A 16,301-nucleotide genomic window follows, 5' to 3' on the forward strand; every position below is an offset into this window, starting at 1 on the left:
CTGACTGAATTACATTCGGTCAAGGTGACCCGCTGCGATATATTGCTGAGCCAACCAACACCCATGTATAGTGTGGATTATAGTGGCAATGCCTCTAATCGGTAAATGCGCAATCCAATCGCAGATTTATTTTCCGAGTAGATGGAAACAGGTATTTGCCAAATTGCCAGTGCGCAATCGTGCATCGTGCCGCGGACAATGCAGTTCACGTGTCTCTAGATGCAAAGATACGGCACTGGAAGTATACAGCCTGGCCAAAGTCAACTCTTGCTCGTCATACCGCTGGCAGAAGATGGAATCTCTTACCTCATTACCCATATCGGTGATATCCTCGAACATGAATCCCAAGACCTTATGCTTGGGACTTATATTCTGTACTCACATCAGCAAGGTATAGTGCCATGCGTAGAGGGAAGAAGGCTCTAGATCTCTCGAAGAGCGACAGCCCATGCCTCGCCTTGTTTGCGTAGCATCTCCTCGTTGCAGTGCTCTCAGCCTGCAGTTATTTCCAGAAATGTGGATCCAAGCAGCAAGACCAACCGGTCCCGACTGTTGAAGCTCAGGTATCTCGAACAATCGGCCGTTCCGAGCCGCGAGTGGGAGAAGGCACGACAGCGAAAGAGGAAGATGTTTAACGTGGCCTGATCATGGATATCTATAACCGGCTTGACCATTCAAAGGGTCAATATTCGTATCAGTATACATTGTAATTATTCACTTTTGGTAGAGAGAGCGAGTGGAAGGGGAGCCTTGATATTTAAGTCCTACTTGACTGTATCGTCATGGCGGGGCTGTCATCTAGGAGTAACAGTTTAATATAATCCGGAGTCTTGCGTGAATATTATAAAGTGATCCACTATCTTTTGATCTTGATATTAAAGGTCATAAAAATGCCACGAATTGTCTTACTCCACCATCCAGGAATATTCCATGCATATCATGGATCCACTATTGACACCATCACCTCATCCTTGTCTTCCATATTCACCTTGCTCTCTAAGCGAGCATTTAGCCTCATCTGCCTCACATGCACGATTTATAAATACTCCCTTCTCACCTCACCCTTCTCTGTTCTTCTCTTCCATCCATATACCTGCATTTTTCTCTGACAAGCTTCTCTAAGCCAATCCACATCCTTTACTTCCCAAACCACAAGCCTGGTCCACAACAACCACCAAGATGGTTGCTATCAAGAGTCTCTTCAGCGCCCTCGTGGCCACCGCCCTCATCAGCAGCACAAGTGCCCTTCCAGTCCCTAACACCGTCAAAGACGTTGTGCACAACCTCAACGCGGCCGCAAACAAGTACACCAACCTGGACAACGCAGTCAAGGCCTTCGATGGACACCCTGCCCAGTACACCGTCATCACCAAGAAAGAGGCTGCCGTTGAAGCATCTCTTCATCGCGCCATCGACGCCGCTCACGCCACCGCTCCTCTTTCCGACGAAGACAGCAACTTTGTGATGGAGGCCCTTGCGAAGCCTTACCCCACGTTCATGGGTGATCTGCTTGCTGATATCGTCGCTAAGGTGAGTCACAGCTTTAGAAGATCTTTATGATACGCATGGCTGAATGAGACTGATGTTTGAATAGGAACCTCAGATCAAAGAGATTGGCAAGAGCGGCGATATGCTGCGCATTCTCAAGAGTCTGAGTGGTCTCACCTCCGAGCTTCCTAATGCTCTTGAGAAGATCGTGGATGCCAAGGATGCGGAGGAGATTGACGGTGGAGAGAAGTGGGCTCAGGGATTGTTTGCTGATGCTATCAAGGCTTACTCTCAGTGAGGGGTTTATGTGACATGATAATGTATTTTGAACTTTGAACCTTTGGGGTTACGGCCATGATTGTTACTACTAGCTGCAGTTTAAGTCAAGACTGCGTTGAATAGAATACATTTGTGACGACTATTTTATCCCAGATATACTTATTTTTACTGCTGGACGCTGGTCTTACGCTCCCTCGTAACTATACCACCGCATGGCTCAGCTACAGACTGGTATGTGCGCTCTGACATCCACTATCCTCTCCCAAGCACAGTGCATCAAAATCTAGTTTTATATAGCTTGGTTGTCATTTGATAATGCTGGAAGTCTTATTGCTCTAATAAGCGTTACATGCACCGCCGCAGGCCACTTGCTCGAGACAAATAAAGTCCAGAAAGTCACTTTGAACATCGGATACGTCTGAATCCTCTTGCCATAGTAGTAAAACACCACAGGGAGCGGCAGCATCGACAACGCAATAAACCCTAGCAGCGAATTCCCCCATCCCAGCCCTAGCCTCGCATACATCGCCGGCCCGCCAGCGGCAAAAACGCCCATATCAACAATCAGGCCACCATCAGAGAAGCCGCCTCAGAAGCTGCATGCTCGCTTAATGCATCAACTAGATACGTCTGGATAGACAGGAGGGACGTCAGCATGCCGAATCCCTCCAATCCGGTCCCCACGATAGGAATTATCCAGTGTAGAATGAATTGAGCACAGAAGCCAAGACAAACATACAATCTCATGACAAGAACTGCGAATCTTTCCCCATTGTTGACGATCCCCTTCCCCGCCTTTTGCCCAGCGCGGAATCAGCCGACGCCCACCTCGATGAGAGGCACTACTTAGTACTTGCCTTTGTATCCAATCTACACAAAGTCATTGGTCCAAGGTCAAGTCTTGTCAGGATTAAAATGCCCACAATTTATTATCCAGGCTTGTGCACACCTTGCCCCCAATATGGGCGGGGTTTGTCCGATGCGTCGATGCCGGTTATCCGGTCGGTGTCGGCAGTCAATGCAAGATCATGGCCGATAGTATTAAAAAGAGATATGTTTAAGGGCTAGATGGAGTATTTCCTTTGATGTTCTGTCCTAATACGTTTGTCTGACGAGGTTGAATTCTCACCCTTCAGATCGTACCTCCGACGAAGTATACCTTCCATCGATATAATTAGCCCAGGTGAAGCCATCTTCATAAGGTGAGGTTCCTAGTGGGAACACTATTGGACATGTCAGGTTTCCAGATAGGAGACTGATTTGGCTTCAGTTCAGCGTTGGTATGAGCTTGAAGCTGTCAGGGAAACATATGTTGGAGTCCAATCAGACCCAGCAGACGACAGACCATGTGTTAGACGCGCACTTTGCTGAAGGCGATGATTGCGCATAATCCTAGACATTCGAGATATGTAAGTCTTCTGCATGGATCAGATATCCTTGGCTCACAGTTCCAGTAGTTGACGTATCTTGGAAGCCCCATACAAGCCATGAATCTGGACTCGGACTCTGGTTCAGGAAGCGTGTCCTTCATACTCCGAAAATGACATGACAAAGTGACACCTGAGGTATACCACTTAAGGTTAGTGCCCGTTGCCTTATCTGAGGGTGATGATTGGCTCATTACTGATAACCCAAAATAGAAAGAATTTTCTGCCGAATATTGCTCAACCCCGCGTGTTTCACCGCCCCGCATAGAGAAAAATTTCCCCTCGAGTCACCGCGTTGCAACCTTCTCGCTGCTGGGTACCAGCAGTCATCAGCTGTGCTCCGGGCAATTGATCTAAGAGACTAGTCAATCTAACTTTCTCTTGCATCCCACATCTCATCAGCATTCAATAGTGACAGTCTCAACCGGTACCATTCCGTCAAACCCCGTCACAATGGCTGAAGAACAGATTCCGTCGGCCACGTTCGACACGATCCTTACCCTGGATTTCGGATCGCAATATGTGAGCTCCGACTTGCACCATACATGAGACTTATGCTAATAGATTAGACCCATCTCATTACCAGAAGACTGCGTGAGATCGGAGTGTACAGTGAGATGCTGCCATGCACTCAGAAGCTGGCCGACCTTCCATTCAAGCCCAAGGGAATTGTGAGTCATACTTCGGTCCGCTGCGCGAGATAGACGGTCACTAACAAAAGCTTTTCAAGATCCTTTCTGGCGGCCCCTACAGTGTATACGAGGACGGTATGCGACACAATGCGAACTACATGACGAATTTGACCTAACGACCATTAGGTGCCCCCCACGCTGACCCTGCGGTCTTCGAACTCGGTGTTCCCGTTCTTGGAATTTGCTACGGTCTTCAGGAAATTGCCTACCGACTCGGAAAGGACAATGTTGTTGCCGGTACTGCTCGCGAATACGGCCATGCTGACCTGAACGCCAAGAGACTCGACAGCCAGGGACATGTCGACAAGCTGTTCGCTGGTCTGGAGGACCACGTCAAGGTCTGGATGAGTCACGGTGACAAGCTTGTCAAATTGCCCGAGGGCTTCCACACCATCGCGACTACCGCAAACTCCGAGTATGCCGGTATCGCACACGAGACAAAGCCTGTTTATGGTAATTTCCCTATCAGCGCGCAGCCCTTCAACAAGTTATTAACGAAGTCATAGGCATTCAGTTCCACCCCGAAGTCACAGTATGATCCCTTCGCTCGATAGTCGCCAAGGTGATTGAATGTCTAACAAAGCGCAGCACACCCCCGATGGAGCCAAGCTCCTCCGCAACTTCGCCGTCGACATCTGTGGTGCCAACCCCAACTGGACCATGTCCAAGTTCGTCGACCAGGAAATTCTTCGCATTCGGAAGCTGGTCGGTGAGACCGATCACGTTCTCGGTGCCGTTAGCGGTGGTGTCGACTCCACGGTTGCCGCCAAGCTCATGAAGGAGGCTATCGGTGATCGTTTCCACGCCGTTCTTGTCAACAACGGATGCATGCGTTTGAACGAGTGCGAGACCGTGGCTGAGACTCTGAACAAGCACCTCGGTATCAACCTGACTGTCGTTGATGCCTGCAAGCGCTTTTTGGATGGCCTCAAGGGTGTCACTGATCCTGAAAAGAAGCGCATGTTCATCGGTGCCACCTTCATTGATGTCTTTGAGGAGGAGGCGGAGAAGATTGAGGCTTTGGCCGAGAACTCTGGTGCCAAGGTCAAGTGGTTCCTCCAGGGTACTCTGTACCCCGATGTGATTGAGAGTATCTCATTCAAGGGTCCTTCCGCCACCATCAAGGTTTGCCCGCCCCGTTTATTTCGGGAGTCTGGTACTCATACATTTTTCTAGACACATCACAATGTCGGTGCACTGCCTAGTATGTTCTACTACCATTTTAACCGTTACGGCATCATTTACTAATTTGTTACAGAGCGTATGATCGAGGGACAAGGAATGAAGCTCATCGAGCCCCTCCGCGAGCTCTTCAAGGACGAGGTTCGCCAGCTTGGAAGAGAGCTGGGCATCGCCCACGAGCTTGTTATGAGAGTGAGTTCTCCGCCATGTGTATGGTCTTCGAATTGCTGACGGTGTCAAAGCACCCTTTCCCCGGCCCTGGTATTGCCATTCGGTAGGTTCTCGGTTGTTTCAGTAGTCAACGAAGTTTCTCCGGAACTAATGCAACGGCAGGGTCCTCGGTGAGGTTACCCCCGAGCGCGTCGACATCGCCCGAAAGGCGGATCACATCTTCATCTCCATGATCCGCGAAGCGGGTCTGTATGACAAGATCTCTCAGGCTTACGCTGCCCTGGATCCCAGCAAGGCCGTTGGTGTCATGGTACGTTTAGTTGCGTTCTTCAATTGTTTCCAATCTAACCCGTCTTCCAGGGTGACAAGCGCGTCTACGCTGAGATCATCATTCTGCGCGCTGTTGAGACTACCGACTGTAAGTTGATTTTGGGGATCGATGGAGACTTTCTGTGCTAAGTTATATTAGTCATGACCGCTCGTGCCTTCCCCTTCGATAATGAGTTCTTGAGCAAGTGCGCTACTCGGATCATCAACGAGGTCCACGGTGGTAAGTTCCGTCTTCTAGATCACCTATCTAGATGGGTGCTGACGAGCTGCAGTCTCCCGTGTCCTCTACGACATTTCCAGCAAGCCTCCTGCCACCATTGAAATGGAGTAATTTTTTCATGATACATAGAGCGATACAACCGGATTGGAGTTAGATGGGTTACAAAATTACAAGATTTTCAGACAATTGATGATCTAGACCACGAGAAATGAAACGTGGTTTCAGCGACTTAGCTACCTTAGTATCTGGACTTTAACCACTATTCAAAAGGGCTGAGTATTGCCTGATCCTGAGTACGACATCGAACCTAGAGTCTCCAATCTCCAATGCACCGAATCACCACAATTTGGACTGCTTGGATAAATGTTCCAGTTATCCCACTCTTCCCAACCCTTTATGTGCCCGCTGCGCATGGTCCAGTTAAACACCTAGTACAAGGTAAAGCCATCCTACTCACCAAAAGACCGGTATCCTCGCCATAACGCCCCAATCCTAGATAAATTGCGCCACCATATGCCCACCTTCACCCAGAGAGCTCATAACCATTGCTTAGCCCCTCTCTAGAATCTAAGACACGATAATCTGTGAGCCCCGCGATCCCGAAGTCCTGAAACTGCTGTAGAGAATTGCTGGAGAGCGAATACTGCATCTCCTGCATCGCCACGGAGAAGGCCGATTGGAGCGGTATACTCTGTTGCGTTGGCGCGTAGCTCACCGGAAGGTCATGCTGCATGTAGAACGCCGGTCCAAACGCCCCGCTCGCCGATAGAGGCAATATACTCTGATACGGAGACGGCGATTCGGTAAAAGCTGCGTCTTCACAGGCATGCGTATGCGATTGCGGATGCGCGAGGCTTATGATGGCCGGATGATGGCGGTGGAGATGGTTCGCTAGCGTTTCTCTGCGGGAAAAGCTGAACGCAAACCCCAGTAGGTATCATTTAGTCTTCACTCTTCATTTTGTCGTACGGGAGGTGCGTCGTACCTCTTGGGACACGTTCTCTCTGGACAATTGTACAGTTTTGTGCCGGTGTGGGTGCGCCGGTGGCGGGCTAAACTTGAGGACTGCGAGGTAATCTTTAGTACGTGGGCGTGGGGGTGATGTGGTAGAGTAGGAACTAGGACCTACGTCCGAGAAGGCCTTCTCGCAACCGGCAAAATTGCAGACGTGTGGGCGTTCGCCGGTGTGCGTGCGGAAGTGGACGGTTAGCGCGCTGCGCTGGACGAAGCTCTTGTTGCAGCCTTTGACGGTGCAGTGGTATGGTCGCTCGTTGGTGTGAATGCGGTGATGTCGGCAGAGGTCGGACTTGCGATTGAAAGACTGTGAGGCTTTTGTGAGTTTTAACTTGCGTAGTTGGAGAGAGGGTGATATTGACCTTTCCACAGTGCGCCCAGGGGCACTTGAACTTCCTTAAGCTGGGCAGGAGCATCATCGGGGTCATTTCCATGGTCGTAATCTGATTTAACAAAAACGAAACTCCTGGGGGGGAAGGGGAAAATGAATGGTTAATAAGGATTGAGCACAGAGGACATCTGTCAGTGGGACGCCCTTGGTACTTTCTCGTGTCAACGGGACGATCGGCGGGAGGATCTGGTCAACAGCCACTACTCCGTAACTGGAGCATGCACGATCACACCAAGGTATTTTGCAGTGTGCAAGGCAAGGCTACGTGAATATAGGGGGTATTCCCGAAATTCCCCATTAAGCGGTCCGGTATCTTCTCTCAAAAATGGTCTGGCTGCAGTCACACCGGTATGGTGGCGACTGAAACAGGGGCCAATGGACGCCGGTGCAATTGCAGCCAAAAACAGTATCTCGTTGATCCTTCTACAGGTGCAGGTGCTTTATCTAATGGCGGCTGCAGATGCGTGATTGCCTGTATGTTTACAAGACATTGCGCTTAAGCGAGAGCAATGGACCATGTATACGGAGTATTTGGTGAGACATAAGGAACTATGTTTATATCCTGTCAGTTCGGTCCTTGAATGGGGAACGACCCTCTAGTGCATCTCTACTCTATCCCAGATCCCCTTTGGGTCAGTCAATCGAGCGGCACAGGGATCTATTAAGCAAGGAACTCACATTGTCCCAGAGGTACAACCAGCGCAACTATACCGAATTCAATGCTGCCAAGAGCGGCAAACAGACAAAGAGCATTACTCAACTTTGAACAGGTAGTCAAATCGACCCATGCTAGGTCATGCGGCTCGACCTATCTTGATAACTGGAAAGATCAAGCGAGCTGAGAGTCCGGACTGGTCCATAATGAGGCGGAAGATGATGCATTATGAATTGGGGCGCTGGATGAACTTGCGAATGTCGATCTCGGAATTTGTCAGTTCTAACCCGATCTCTAAGGTCCACGCAGGATTTTCCTTCACGCGCCTCTTCCCCATTATGGTATTGGTGTGTACAACCCAATATACCTGACGAATCTTGATGGATTCTTCGGAGCAAGAGGATTTCCCGATATTAAGGTATCGAGAGGGGTGTCTCATTCGGCCGTTCCTCCTCCGCAGTAAGTTGCCGAGGCTGTTCTAGATAGGAACCTGTAGTTTGGCATTCTCGTTATTAGTGGATTTGAGGGCATCACTATTGACCGCCAGAGAGTATTGACGAGTATAGCCATCCAAGTTTCAAGATGTTACCGCATTCTTTACCCCAAAGCAGGAATCAGGATTTCATTCAAAGAATGGACCACTGTCGTCATTTGCAGCGCTGTCGTCTTCGGGAAAGAAATCCGAGACTAATGCATAGTAGATAGTTCGTATCTGGAGAATGAGATACGTACAACACATCCCGGTGGATAGATACATAATACTAGAAATGGAGCTTACCTCCTACCAAATACACAGGAAGCTCATCGAGCGATACCCACAAATAATCCGCCAATGGAACCGTGGACTAATACTAGGTATACTTTTCGAATGGCCGTAGATCCCAACCCTATCTCACATTTGCGAGGCATCAGCGGGTAATCCAAGGGCTCGCTTGGGGTCTGATAGTTCATTCAAATCAGCCCCCCTAATTCACCTATGCATTATTGCGGAGTGAAGCGTAGCATGTCTTATCCATCCGCTTTTACATCGTCAGTTTAATGCTCAATGTGACTGGTCGAGTACCTTACCTGTCAATGTCTAACCTTCTGATTGGCTCAAAAACCTACGATTCCGTGCTCTTCTACCAGGTAGACTTGGGGCTGCTAGGTATCATCATAACTCCTCATCACTTGCACCTCGCGCCGGATATAGATTACACGCTCATGGAGGTCGGGGACTTTGGGGCTAGTCGACGCCGGCGAGTATTGTTGGTCAGCCACTATCTAGTACCACAGCCGCATTTCGTCCAAGGTCGCACACACGGAGTACCTCTCTACGCCGGAACAAAATAGCCGCATATTTAGCAACAGATGGACCGTTGATCCCTCCTTGCATATTTGGAATTCCACGGAGATTGTGGCTGTGCAGCATATTGTGGCTGAACCACCCAAGCCACAAAACACAATCGTGGCTAGTTCTCGAGAGCTGAAAGGCAAGGAATACAGTGAAACTCCTGAGAAAGGCAAGGAATGCGACGAGACTATTGATACTAACCGAGCCAGAAGGGAAGGAATGGCCCACAATAATTACGGTTCTACCAGTTTCCCTGCGTAAGATCTGCTCGGCCGAGTCGGATTTGGCGTGGATGACGCGTTCGCTAGCCAAGATGCAGATTCATGATAGGCTATAGGCCACAGCAATCTCGGACAGACAAAAATCGATGTGGCGTAGGTTCGGCCCATGCAAGATTAGGTTGGATCGACGATCGCTTGCGCAAATAGCAAGGTCTTTGCTCTTGTCGGCTCCGTGTCTTTCCTGGAAATGACGGTGGGGTCGATGCGAGGAATGTGTGCCAGACAATGCTGGTAGCTAGGACAGGTCATTTTTCATGCTTGATTTGAAGGCTAGCAGGTGTACCCCGACAGCGGAGAAGGAGCTATCTTCGATGCTTGCGTTGGGACTATCTTAGACGAGACAGAAGAAGAATTGAAAATTACTTGTTGGATTGATATCTTTGCACTCGTCAGATGACTGCCTGTGGAGGGTGGGTGTCTATGGTAAGCTTTATGATCCTGGCTCCTGAGACAACATCCTCCTTGTTGGCTCACATGGCGCGTCTGACATTGTTGCCTTGCTCTAACAATTCAGTAAATCGGGGATCATCGCTCAACAACTTCATATCATGTAACGAGGGCTAAATTACAGCAATAGTAGCTTGTCCACTCATAGATGACTTGACACCTCCTTGCATGATCCACTTTAATCACTCCACATGCCTTCATCTTGGAGCTCGGCGTCTTCGTATGCCTCCTCCATCGCTCTTCGACGCGCCTCAAGCAGAAACCAAGTCTTCTCAGCCGGTGTATCCGGCGCTATACTGGCGTCCTCCAATTCCGCAACACTCACACAATCTGCTGCAGTAAATGGAGGCGCCGGCTGGTGGAAATCTTGCGGAACTTCGACCGTCGGACACGGTGTGGGTAACGGCGCCTCCGCTAATTCAGGTGCAACCTTCCACACGACCGTGACAACATAATAGTCCAATTGACCCGGTCGAACCTCATCCCTTAACCATCGCTGTCCATTTAGAATAGAACTCCCTGTCCACCGCGACACCGACATATCAGCCTTATCAGCCGTCAGGAACTTCCCGTCCTTCCGCCGGAAGAACCACTTCTCAGCCGCCGCGTTGGCAATATACTCAACCTCATCCCTGCGACGCACGATACTCTCAAAATCCATGCTGAACCGCGTCACACTTTCCGGAAAACAGATCATATTGACCCACTCCGCATCAATATAGAGAGGCTGATTCTCCTCCCACATCCAGAAATCCGTGTACCGGATCGTCAGCGTGATGCTCCGGGGATAGAAATGCGTCATGTCCAGCAGAGCCTTCATCCTGCGTCCTTCTTCGAGCATGAAAAGCTGCGCGAAGATCCTGATCCTGCCGGCCTCGACCTTGCCGTGCATCTGATAGATCAAGTCCAGGCATTGCTGGAAGGCTCTTGGCGAGGACTGTGCCTGTGCTGGTGCTCGGTCGTAAGATGTTAGGTAGAAGGCGTGCTCTGCATATGTGAACGGCATGAACCAGGCTTCCTGATAGACGCGTTTACACGTCCGAAGGAGCTCCGTGTGGGTGCGGTGAGGGGCGTCATAGCCCGGCCGTGTGAAGTATGTGTCTTTGCTGTATGGGTTGTTGGTGTCCTCGAAGGCGGCAAGAGCGTAGGCGAAGATTTCCCGGCGGATTTCTGGGGGTATTATCGAGAAGAGCGGGCTTTGGTTTTGGTCTAGGCATGATGTGAAGTTAGGAGGGTGGATATCTGGTTCTGTCATTTTGATGGTGGTACTTTATGGTCAGGTCGAGAAATCCAAGGATCAGACAGTTGCTTTTAAGCTTCGGGATATGTGGGGAACGGCCATGGCAGCCTGGTTGGTGGTGGCCTGCGGGTGCCTAATCTCACCGCGCATCATCGACTCAGGATAAAAACATTCATTATTGAGAATAACGTCAAGTCAGTTTAATGACTCTCCCAAAACTGCGCATCAATAGCAATCAACCGATTGAACAACTGATCTCTTGCTTTCATCCCTGTTAAATGATACGCCTGCTCACTTTCGCTGCCGGAAATAACCAATCCATCCGCAGCCTCTTTGCTCCCTGCCGTCAACTCCACAATCAACTTGCCCTTCCATCCCAGCCCTTCCGTCTTCTTGAGCTCCGTAATATCACTAACAGGAATCTGAAACAAAACGGATCCCTTCTTCTGACTCTCCAGCTTCAAATCATCGATCGACGCAGACTGCGTAGTCGTAAAGTACATCACAGGCGGTTCCTGAGTCGAGTCAATCACCGCCGTCCCGCGCTTCCGCTGAAACTTTGCTTCAAATTTGAGCGGGCCCGTAGGCGCCGCAAGCCAATCTTTCTTGGCCAGGAGTTCGAGGAGGGTTCGCGTGTGTGCCGAGTTGGCGATGCGCATGGCGCGGTCGAATGCGCCGTGGCTTTTGATTGCGGTCGCGATTGTGCGGCGGACGATTCGGAGAATTTTGAAGAACCATTTCTTTCTCTGTTTCGGCGCTGGGTCGGTCTGCGGGTCTGTAGGTGAGTCTGTCGAATCGATTGCTTCTAGTTTAGTGGGGGCTGCGTTGGAGGCGATGACGGCGCGTGCTTTGCGGCGGATGAGCGATGAGGAGTCCTTGTCTTCGGTGTCTGGTGGGGGAGCGAGAGGAGAGGAGTTGATCTCGCCGATACGTAGCAGGGTTAGTGTCAATTGTGCGTTGGTTGGGATGCCTTTGAGGAGTGTCCTATGATTCGTTAGTATGGAGTCGTTTCTACGAAGATTGGACATACTTTTGCAGGTCGAGGTGTTGCTTCCAGTTCGGGATCTTGCGATTGAGGTAACCTATGCTGTAATTGATGATGGGTTCTCCGAAGAACCCCAGTCCAAGTGTAAAGGCAGCAGCCTTGATTATGAAATTGCTCGAGACAACGAGCGATAACAGGCATACGGAGGCCATGATTCCCACCAAACGTAGACGAGGGGTGTATGTGACAAATGGAGGTGTCGGTGAAAGGAGACTGTTCACTTCTGTCAGTACTGTCCCATATCATTCATGAACGACACATACTTGCAGAATTTCTCATAAGTATCGGTAATGTCATTCATCGTCCGCATTATCTCGTCGGTAGCGTTGGCTACCTTCCTCTTCATCGGCTTCTGCGTCTCTGTGGTAACGCTTTCATCCAGTCCTTCTGCCGTATCGACAACATCTTCCAGACTCTCCGGCTCGGCGACCTTTTCAGCATCTTCAGACACAGCCTGTCCGTATTTACTGGTAGCACTTTTCATGGCAATGGTTGCAACACTGTTGACAAGATTGTGAGCCTCTTGCTCAGCAGCCTCTCCCTTGTGTCTTTCTGAGGCCCCGGAGACACTGCCCTGCTTGCTGTGAGCTCCAGTTGCCGAATTCTCCAAGTCAGTAGTCACTGGAGAGGGACCAGGGAAAAGCGCCCGACGGAGTGGCGGACACGAAATCAAAGCAATCAAAAGCCCTGATAGAGTAAAAATAACGGCATCAAATAACCAGGCAATAAAGTAACCCTGCAAGAATTAGATTTTGATTCCACCGTGGGGAATTCTGCATCAAGCTTACTGCACAGAAAATCGCCGTCCGCCGTGGCTCTTTCCACGACCGTAGCCGGGCGACATGGCTGCAGAAAGCCACCACTCTAATCACGACCGAGGTATAAAAACGCTCGATCGTGATCCGAACCTTCTCCGGTGGAAATTGCTCATCCTGCGCCCTGTTCAGATCGAGATCCTCCGAGGCGGTATTGGCTGCTGCCTTGACATGGTATATTTGCTTTCGGGGTCAACATCGCGGTCCAGGAGTCTGTTAATGGTGACTTACTTTGTTGAATCGCCGGATGAGCATCCACAGGTCTTCATCTGATAGTCCTTGTGTTAAAGTGTCGGCGGTAGCTTTAGGCGCTGGTTTGGGGCGATTCCTGCCAGCATCGAGCCTCAGGACTGGGCCCGCTGGACCTGAATTTGAAGGTGGGTTATCATCATTTTTATCTTCGTCTCTTATTTCATCTCTGAAATCGCCTGGAATATCTATCTGGGACATACTGGGATGAGGATGTTGTAAGCAGGGATGTGTGAGTGTAACCGTCAACGTCCAGATAAGATCTGGGGCCCCAGCGAGCCTTGACCATCCACGGGTCGCACAACGGAGCCTGAAGGGTGGGGCATCCACACGTCATCGCCTGATATCTGATATCGGGAATCGATCATCTTAAAGAGAGTTCAAAATTATGCTAACTGAATTAACGTTTATTAGAATGTTACTTATAACAGAAGCTGTTTTTCATCTGTTTAACATGTGGCTATCTCAGGACTCAACTCTATTGTGCAATATACACCCTCAACATATATATCGCCGCAGCGGAGTGTCACGTCTTCTACGTCAAAGAAGATACACCATGCTAAATAACCACAGCTTAAAGGATTCTGTCAATGCAGTAAAGGAACACCAACGTTATACTCTGCAGGATATTCACGCTTTCTTCTTCGCGAGATGACCAAAGAATGCTCAAGTCGTATTCTACCACAGGCAACACCAGTACAAGCACTCTTTTCTGCATTACAATATTGATATATTATTTAAACAATATATAGCTCGCTTATTACAATAAGTTTTCTCATCTAATTCTCATCCCAAGGCTAATATCACAGATAGACATAGCAGAATGGCCCACCAGTCGTATCCAACAGCTGCCGGATAGTCCGCGGCGGAGCCAGCGCACTGCTCATATCGACGATATCATCGAGAGTAGCATTGGGCGCGTCTGGCACCAGAGTAGGAAGGACGGTCTGTCCGGCCACGACGTAAGTCCGCGCCTTGGGGTCCTGATTCTGCCACGTCCAGAAGACACGGTCGATGGCGGCATGGTGGAGGTAGAAAGCAGGGTCACCGGGGGAAACGAAGAAATCCTGTTGCATACGCCATTAGCTTGTTGTGTTAAACCTTAACGGAAGGAAGAATACGTACACCACCAGGATCACCGCCAACGGTATAGTGGCCACCGCTGTGGATACCCAGGTAGCCATTCGGGTAATCACCCTGCATCCTATTCTGAAAGTCAAAGATGTTGTCCTGCCCATCGATCAGATCAACCACATGCTTGGTTGTTGTCCAGCTCGCTGCGTCCTTGGAGATGTCACGACGGAGACAGCGGGGGTTGTAGTTCATTCCGGTGCCGTTCTGTGCGACGATTCCTGGAACCTTGAGACTGGGGAAGACGGGGCCGAGGTTGACGGTGAAGCTGCAACCCCTGTTAGCTAGTCACTTGTGTCACTGGATATATGCATGCCTTACTTCTTGAACGGGCCGGAGAAGACACAGCCACCTCCGTTTCCAGGAGTCAGAACGATACCGGGAGCAGCCTCGGAACCATTGTGCGGGATGTATGATCCGTCTCCGGACATACTGTAGTCAGAGCCATCGAACATGGGAGAATTGCGCGGGTCATCCGCGTACTTGTTCCAGGCCCAGTATGGCTGGTAGCCAGTGTAACCGCATTCGTTGCGGAGGGCTTGTTCGTAGGCCCAGGTGAAGTAACGATGCCATGTCAGAAAGTTGCCCTGACGTCGACATTAGCTCAAGCATTTTCTCTAGACATTGGAAACATACAGTGCCGTGGATAAACCATGTCTGGTTGATGTGGACAGCAACAAAGTCGTCGAAGCGAGAGCGCGCGCCAGGAGCAAATGCCGGATCCAGTTTCGAAGGTTTAGAAGCGAGACACAGCACTGCGTCAGTGTACTCTTTGCGCTCCTGTTTCGAGAGAGAGCCCCTGCGAATGTAGTGTTAGTGGGTCCTCTCCAACTACTGCGACACGGGGCTGATTCACCATTCTCGGCGAACTGTTGCGGTAAGAGGGGTGCATGACTTGCTGGCATCCGGATTGGAGAAGTGATAGAGAACCTGATTGATAAGAGCTTTTCCAGCGAGGACATCCCACTGGTCAATGCTAAAAGCTGCAGTGGGCGCAACTGCAGCCAAAGCAGCAATTGTTGAGAGAATTGTGAACCGCATACCGAAAGCTCCTCTGATCGACAAGGACACTTTGAAAAAGTTGAGAGGATGATCAGGAAGGAGTGAGAAAAAGAAAAGCTTCGCTTGATTTCCGGCTATTTAAACATATCGCTAGGAGAAAACAATGCCTGGATAACGTGGATTATTCGGCACCGAAGCATATGAATAACTGTCCGCTTAGATGCAAGCTAAGGGCAAAATTAGTATAATATTAAATTGAACGGGCCCAAGACTAGACAGAGCTCTAGAACTATTGGCAAGCACACATGTTTAGCTTATGGTAATTCAGTGAACTTGGAAAACTGAACTGCTATGTCCTGCGGAGCTAGATATGCATAGAAGGCTTGATAGTCTGCCTTGATTATTACCTGTCTATATTATTGCATCTAATATCCAACCATTTTCCGACCATACAATGCCGGAAGATCACATGCAGTGACAGCAGTCGAGGCACATAATTTGCGACTTCTGAGGTTGAAGAACGGACTCCCCTGTTCCATTAGGGTTACGGCCAGGTTGCCACGTTCAGCGACAGATTGTAATGAGACAGGGGAATCCACAATTTACGGGGGTTCATCTTCCACTTCCGGACTTTTACTAAAATGTCTCAGGCAATCGTACTATGCGCTTGCACTGACTCGTTCTTGAGCATAGACCCGGCCAATGAGAGTTCATAGTTAGGACACTATCTCACAGTGGCACCATATGCACAGGACAACTCATTGGTGCTGAGATACAACTTGAGCTAAACTCACTGCGCCGCACAAGGTAGATAACCAGGTAAACTAGGTAAATACTTTCTACTTTCTCCGGTGAAGGCGAGGGACGGCACACTAGCGTCCGGCACTACTCTAGCGGCATTGCGTGGCA

The 16,301-nt window shown here is 49.8% G+C and overlaps 5 protein-coding genes across 5 annotated transcripts; 2 read left to right on the forward strand and 3 right to left on the reverse strand.

Moving 5' to 3' along the window:
* Positions 1–1,179: 1,179 nt before the first annotated feature.
* Positions 1,180–1,786, forward strand: ALT_2578 (cell wall mannoprotein 1 family protein; the record flags this gene model as incomplete). Its single annotated transcript, XM_033561237.1, has 2 exons — positions 1,180–1,530; positions 1,595–1,786. The coding sequence occupies 2 exons, from the start codon at positions 1,180–1,182 to the stop codon at positions 1,784–1,786; spliced, it is 543 nt and encodes a 180-aa protein (XP_033417128.1).
* A 1,861-nt stretch (positions 1,787–3,647) lies between these two features.
* Positions 3,648–5,900, forward strand: gua1 (GMP synthase (glutamine-hydrolyzing); the record flags this gene model as incomplete). Its single annotated transcript, XM_089599375.1, has 13 exons — positions 3,648–3,716; positions 3,764–3,865; positions 3,916–3,961; positions 4,013–4,339; positions 4,393–4,418; positions 4,475–5,011; positions 5,063–5,090; positions 5,145–5,260; positions 5,311–5,342; positions 5,402–5,549; positions 5,600–5,657; positions 5,709–5,789; positions 5,842–5,900. 13 exons carry the CDS (start codon positions 3,648–3,650, stop codon positions 5,898–5,900), a joined length of 1,629 nt encoding a protein of 542 aa, XP_089456521.1.
* A 412-nt stretch (positions 5,901–6,312) lies between these two features.
* ALT_2580 (C2H2-type zinc finger protein) lies at positions 6,313–7,237 on the reverse strand (the record flags this gene model as incomplete). Its single annotated transcript, XM_033561235.2, has 4 exons — positions 6,313–6,703; positions 6,775–6,854; positions 6,919–7,110; positions 7,166–7,237. 4 exons carry the CDS (start codon positions 7,235–7,237, stop codon positions 6,313–6,315), a joined length of 735 nt encoding a protein of 244 aa, XP_033417126.2.
* A 2,851-nt stretch (positions 7,238–10,088) lies between these two features.
* On the reverse strand, positions 10,089–11,165 carry ALT_2581 (uncharacterized protein; the record flags this gene model as incomplete). Its single annotated transcript, XM_033561234.2, has 1 exon — positions 10,089–11,165. One exon carries the CDS (start codon positions 11,163–11,165, stop codon positions 10,089–10,091), a length of 1,077 nt encoding a protein of 358 aa, XP_033417125.2.
* A 185-nt stretch (positions 11,166–11,350) lies between these two features.
* On the reverse strand, positions 11,351–15,431 carry ALT_2582 (uncharacterized protein; the record flags this gene model as incomplete). Its single annotated transcript, XM_033561233.2, has 10 exons — positions 11,351–12,134; positions 12,181–12,408; positions 12,459–12,931; positions 12,984–13,193; positions 13,242–13,375; positions 14,092–14,326; positions 14,385–14,658; positions 14,712–14,977; positions 15,027–15,189; positions 15,247–15,431. 10 exons carry the CDS (start codon positions 15,429–15,431, stop codon positions 11,351–11,353), a joined length of 2,952 nt encoding a protein of 983 aa, XP_033417124.2.
* Positions 15,432–16,301: the final 870 nt, after the last annotated feature.

Source organism: Aspergillus lentulus (assembly GCF_001445615.1).
Source record: "Aspergillus lentulus DNA, contig: Alt04, strain: IFM 54703, whole genome shotgun sequence".
NCBI lineage: Eukaryota > Fungi > Ascomycota > Eurotiomycetes > Eurotiales > Aspergillaceae > Aspergillus > Aspergillus lentulus.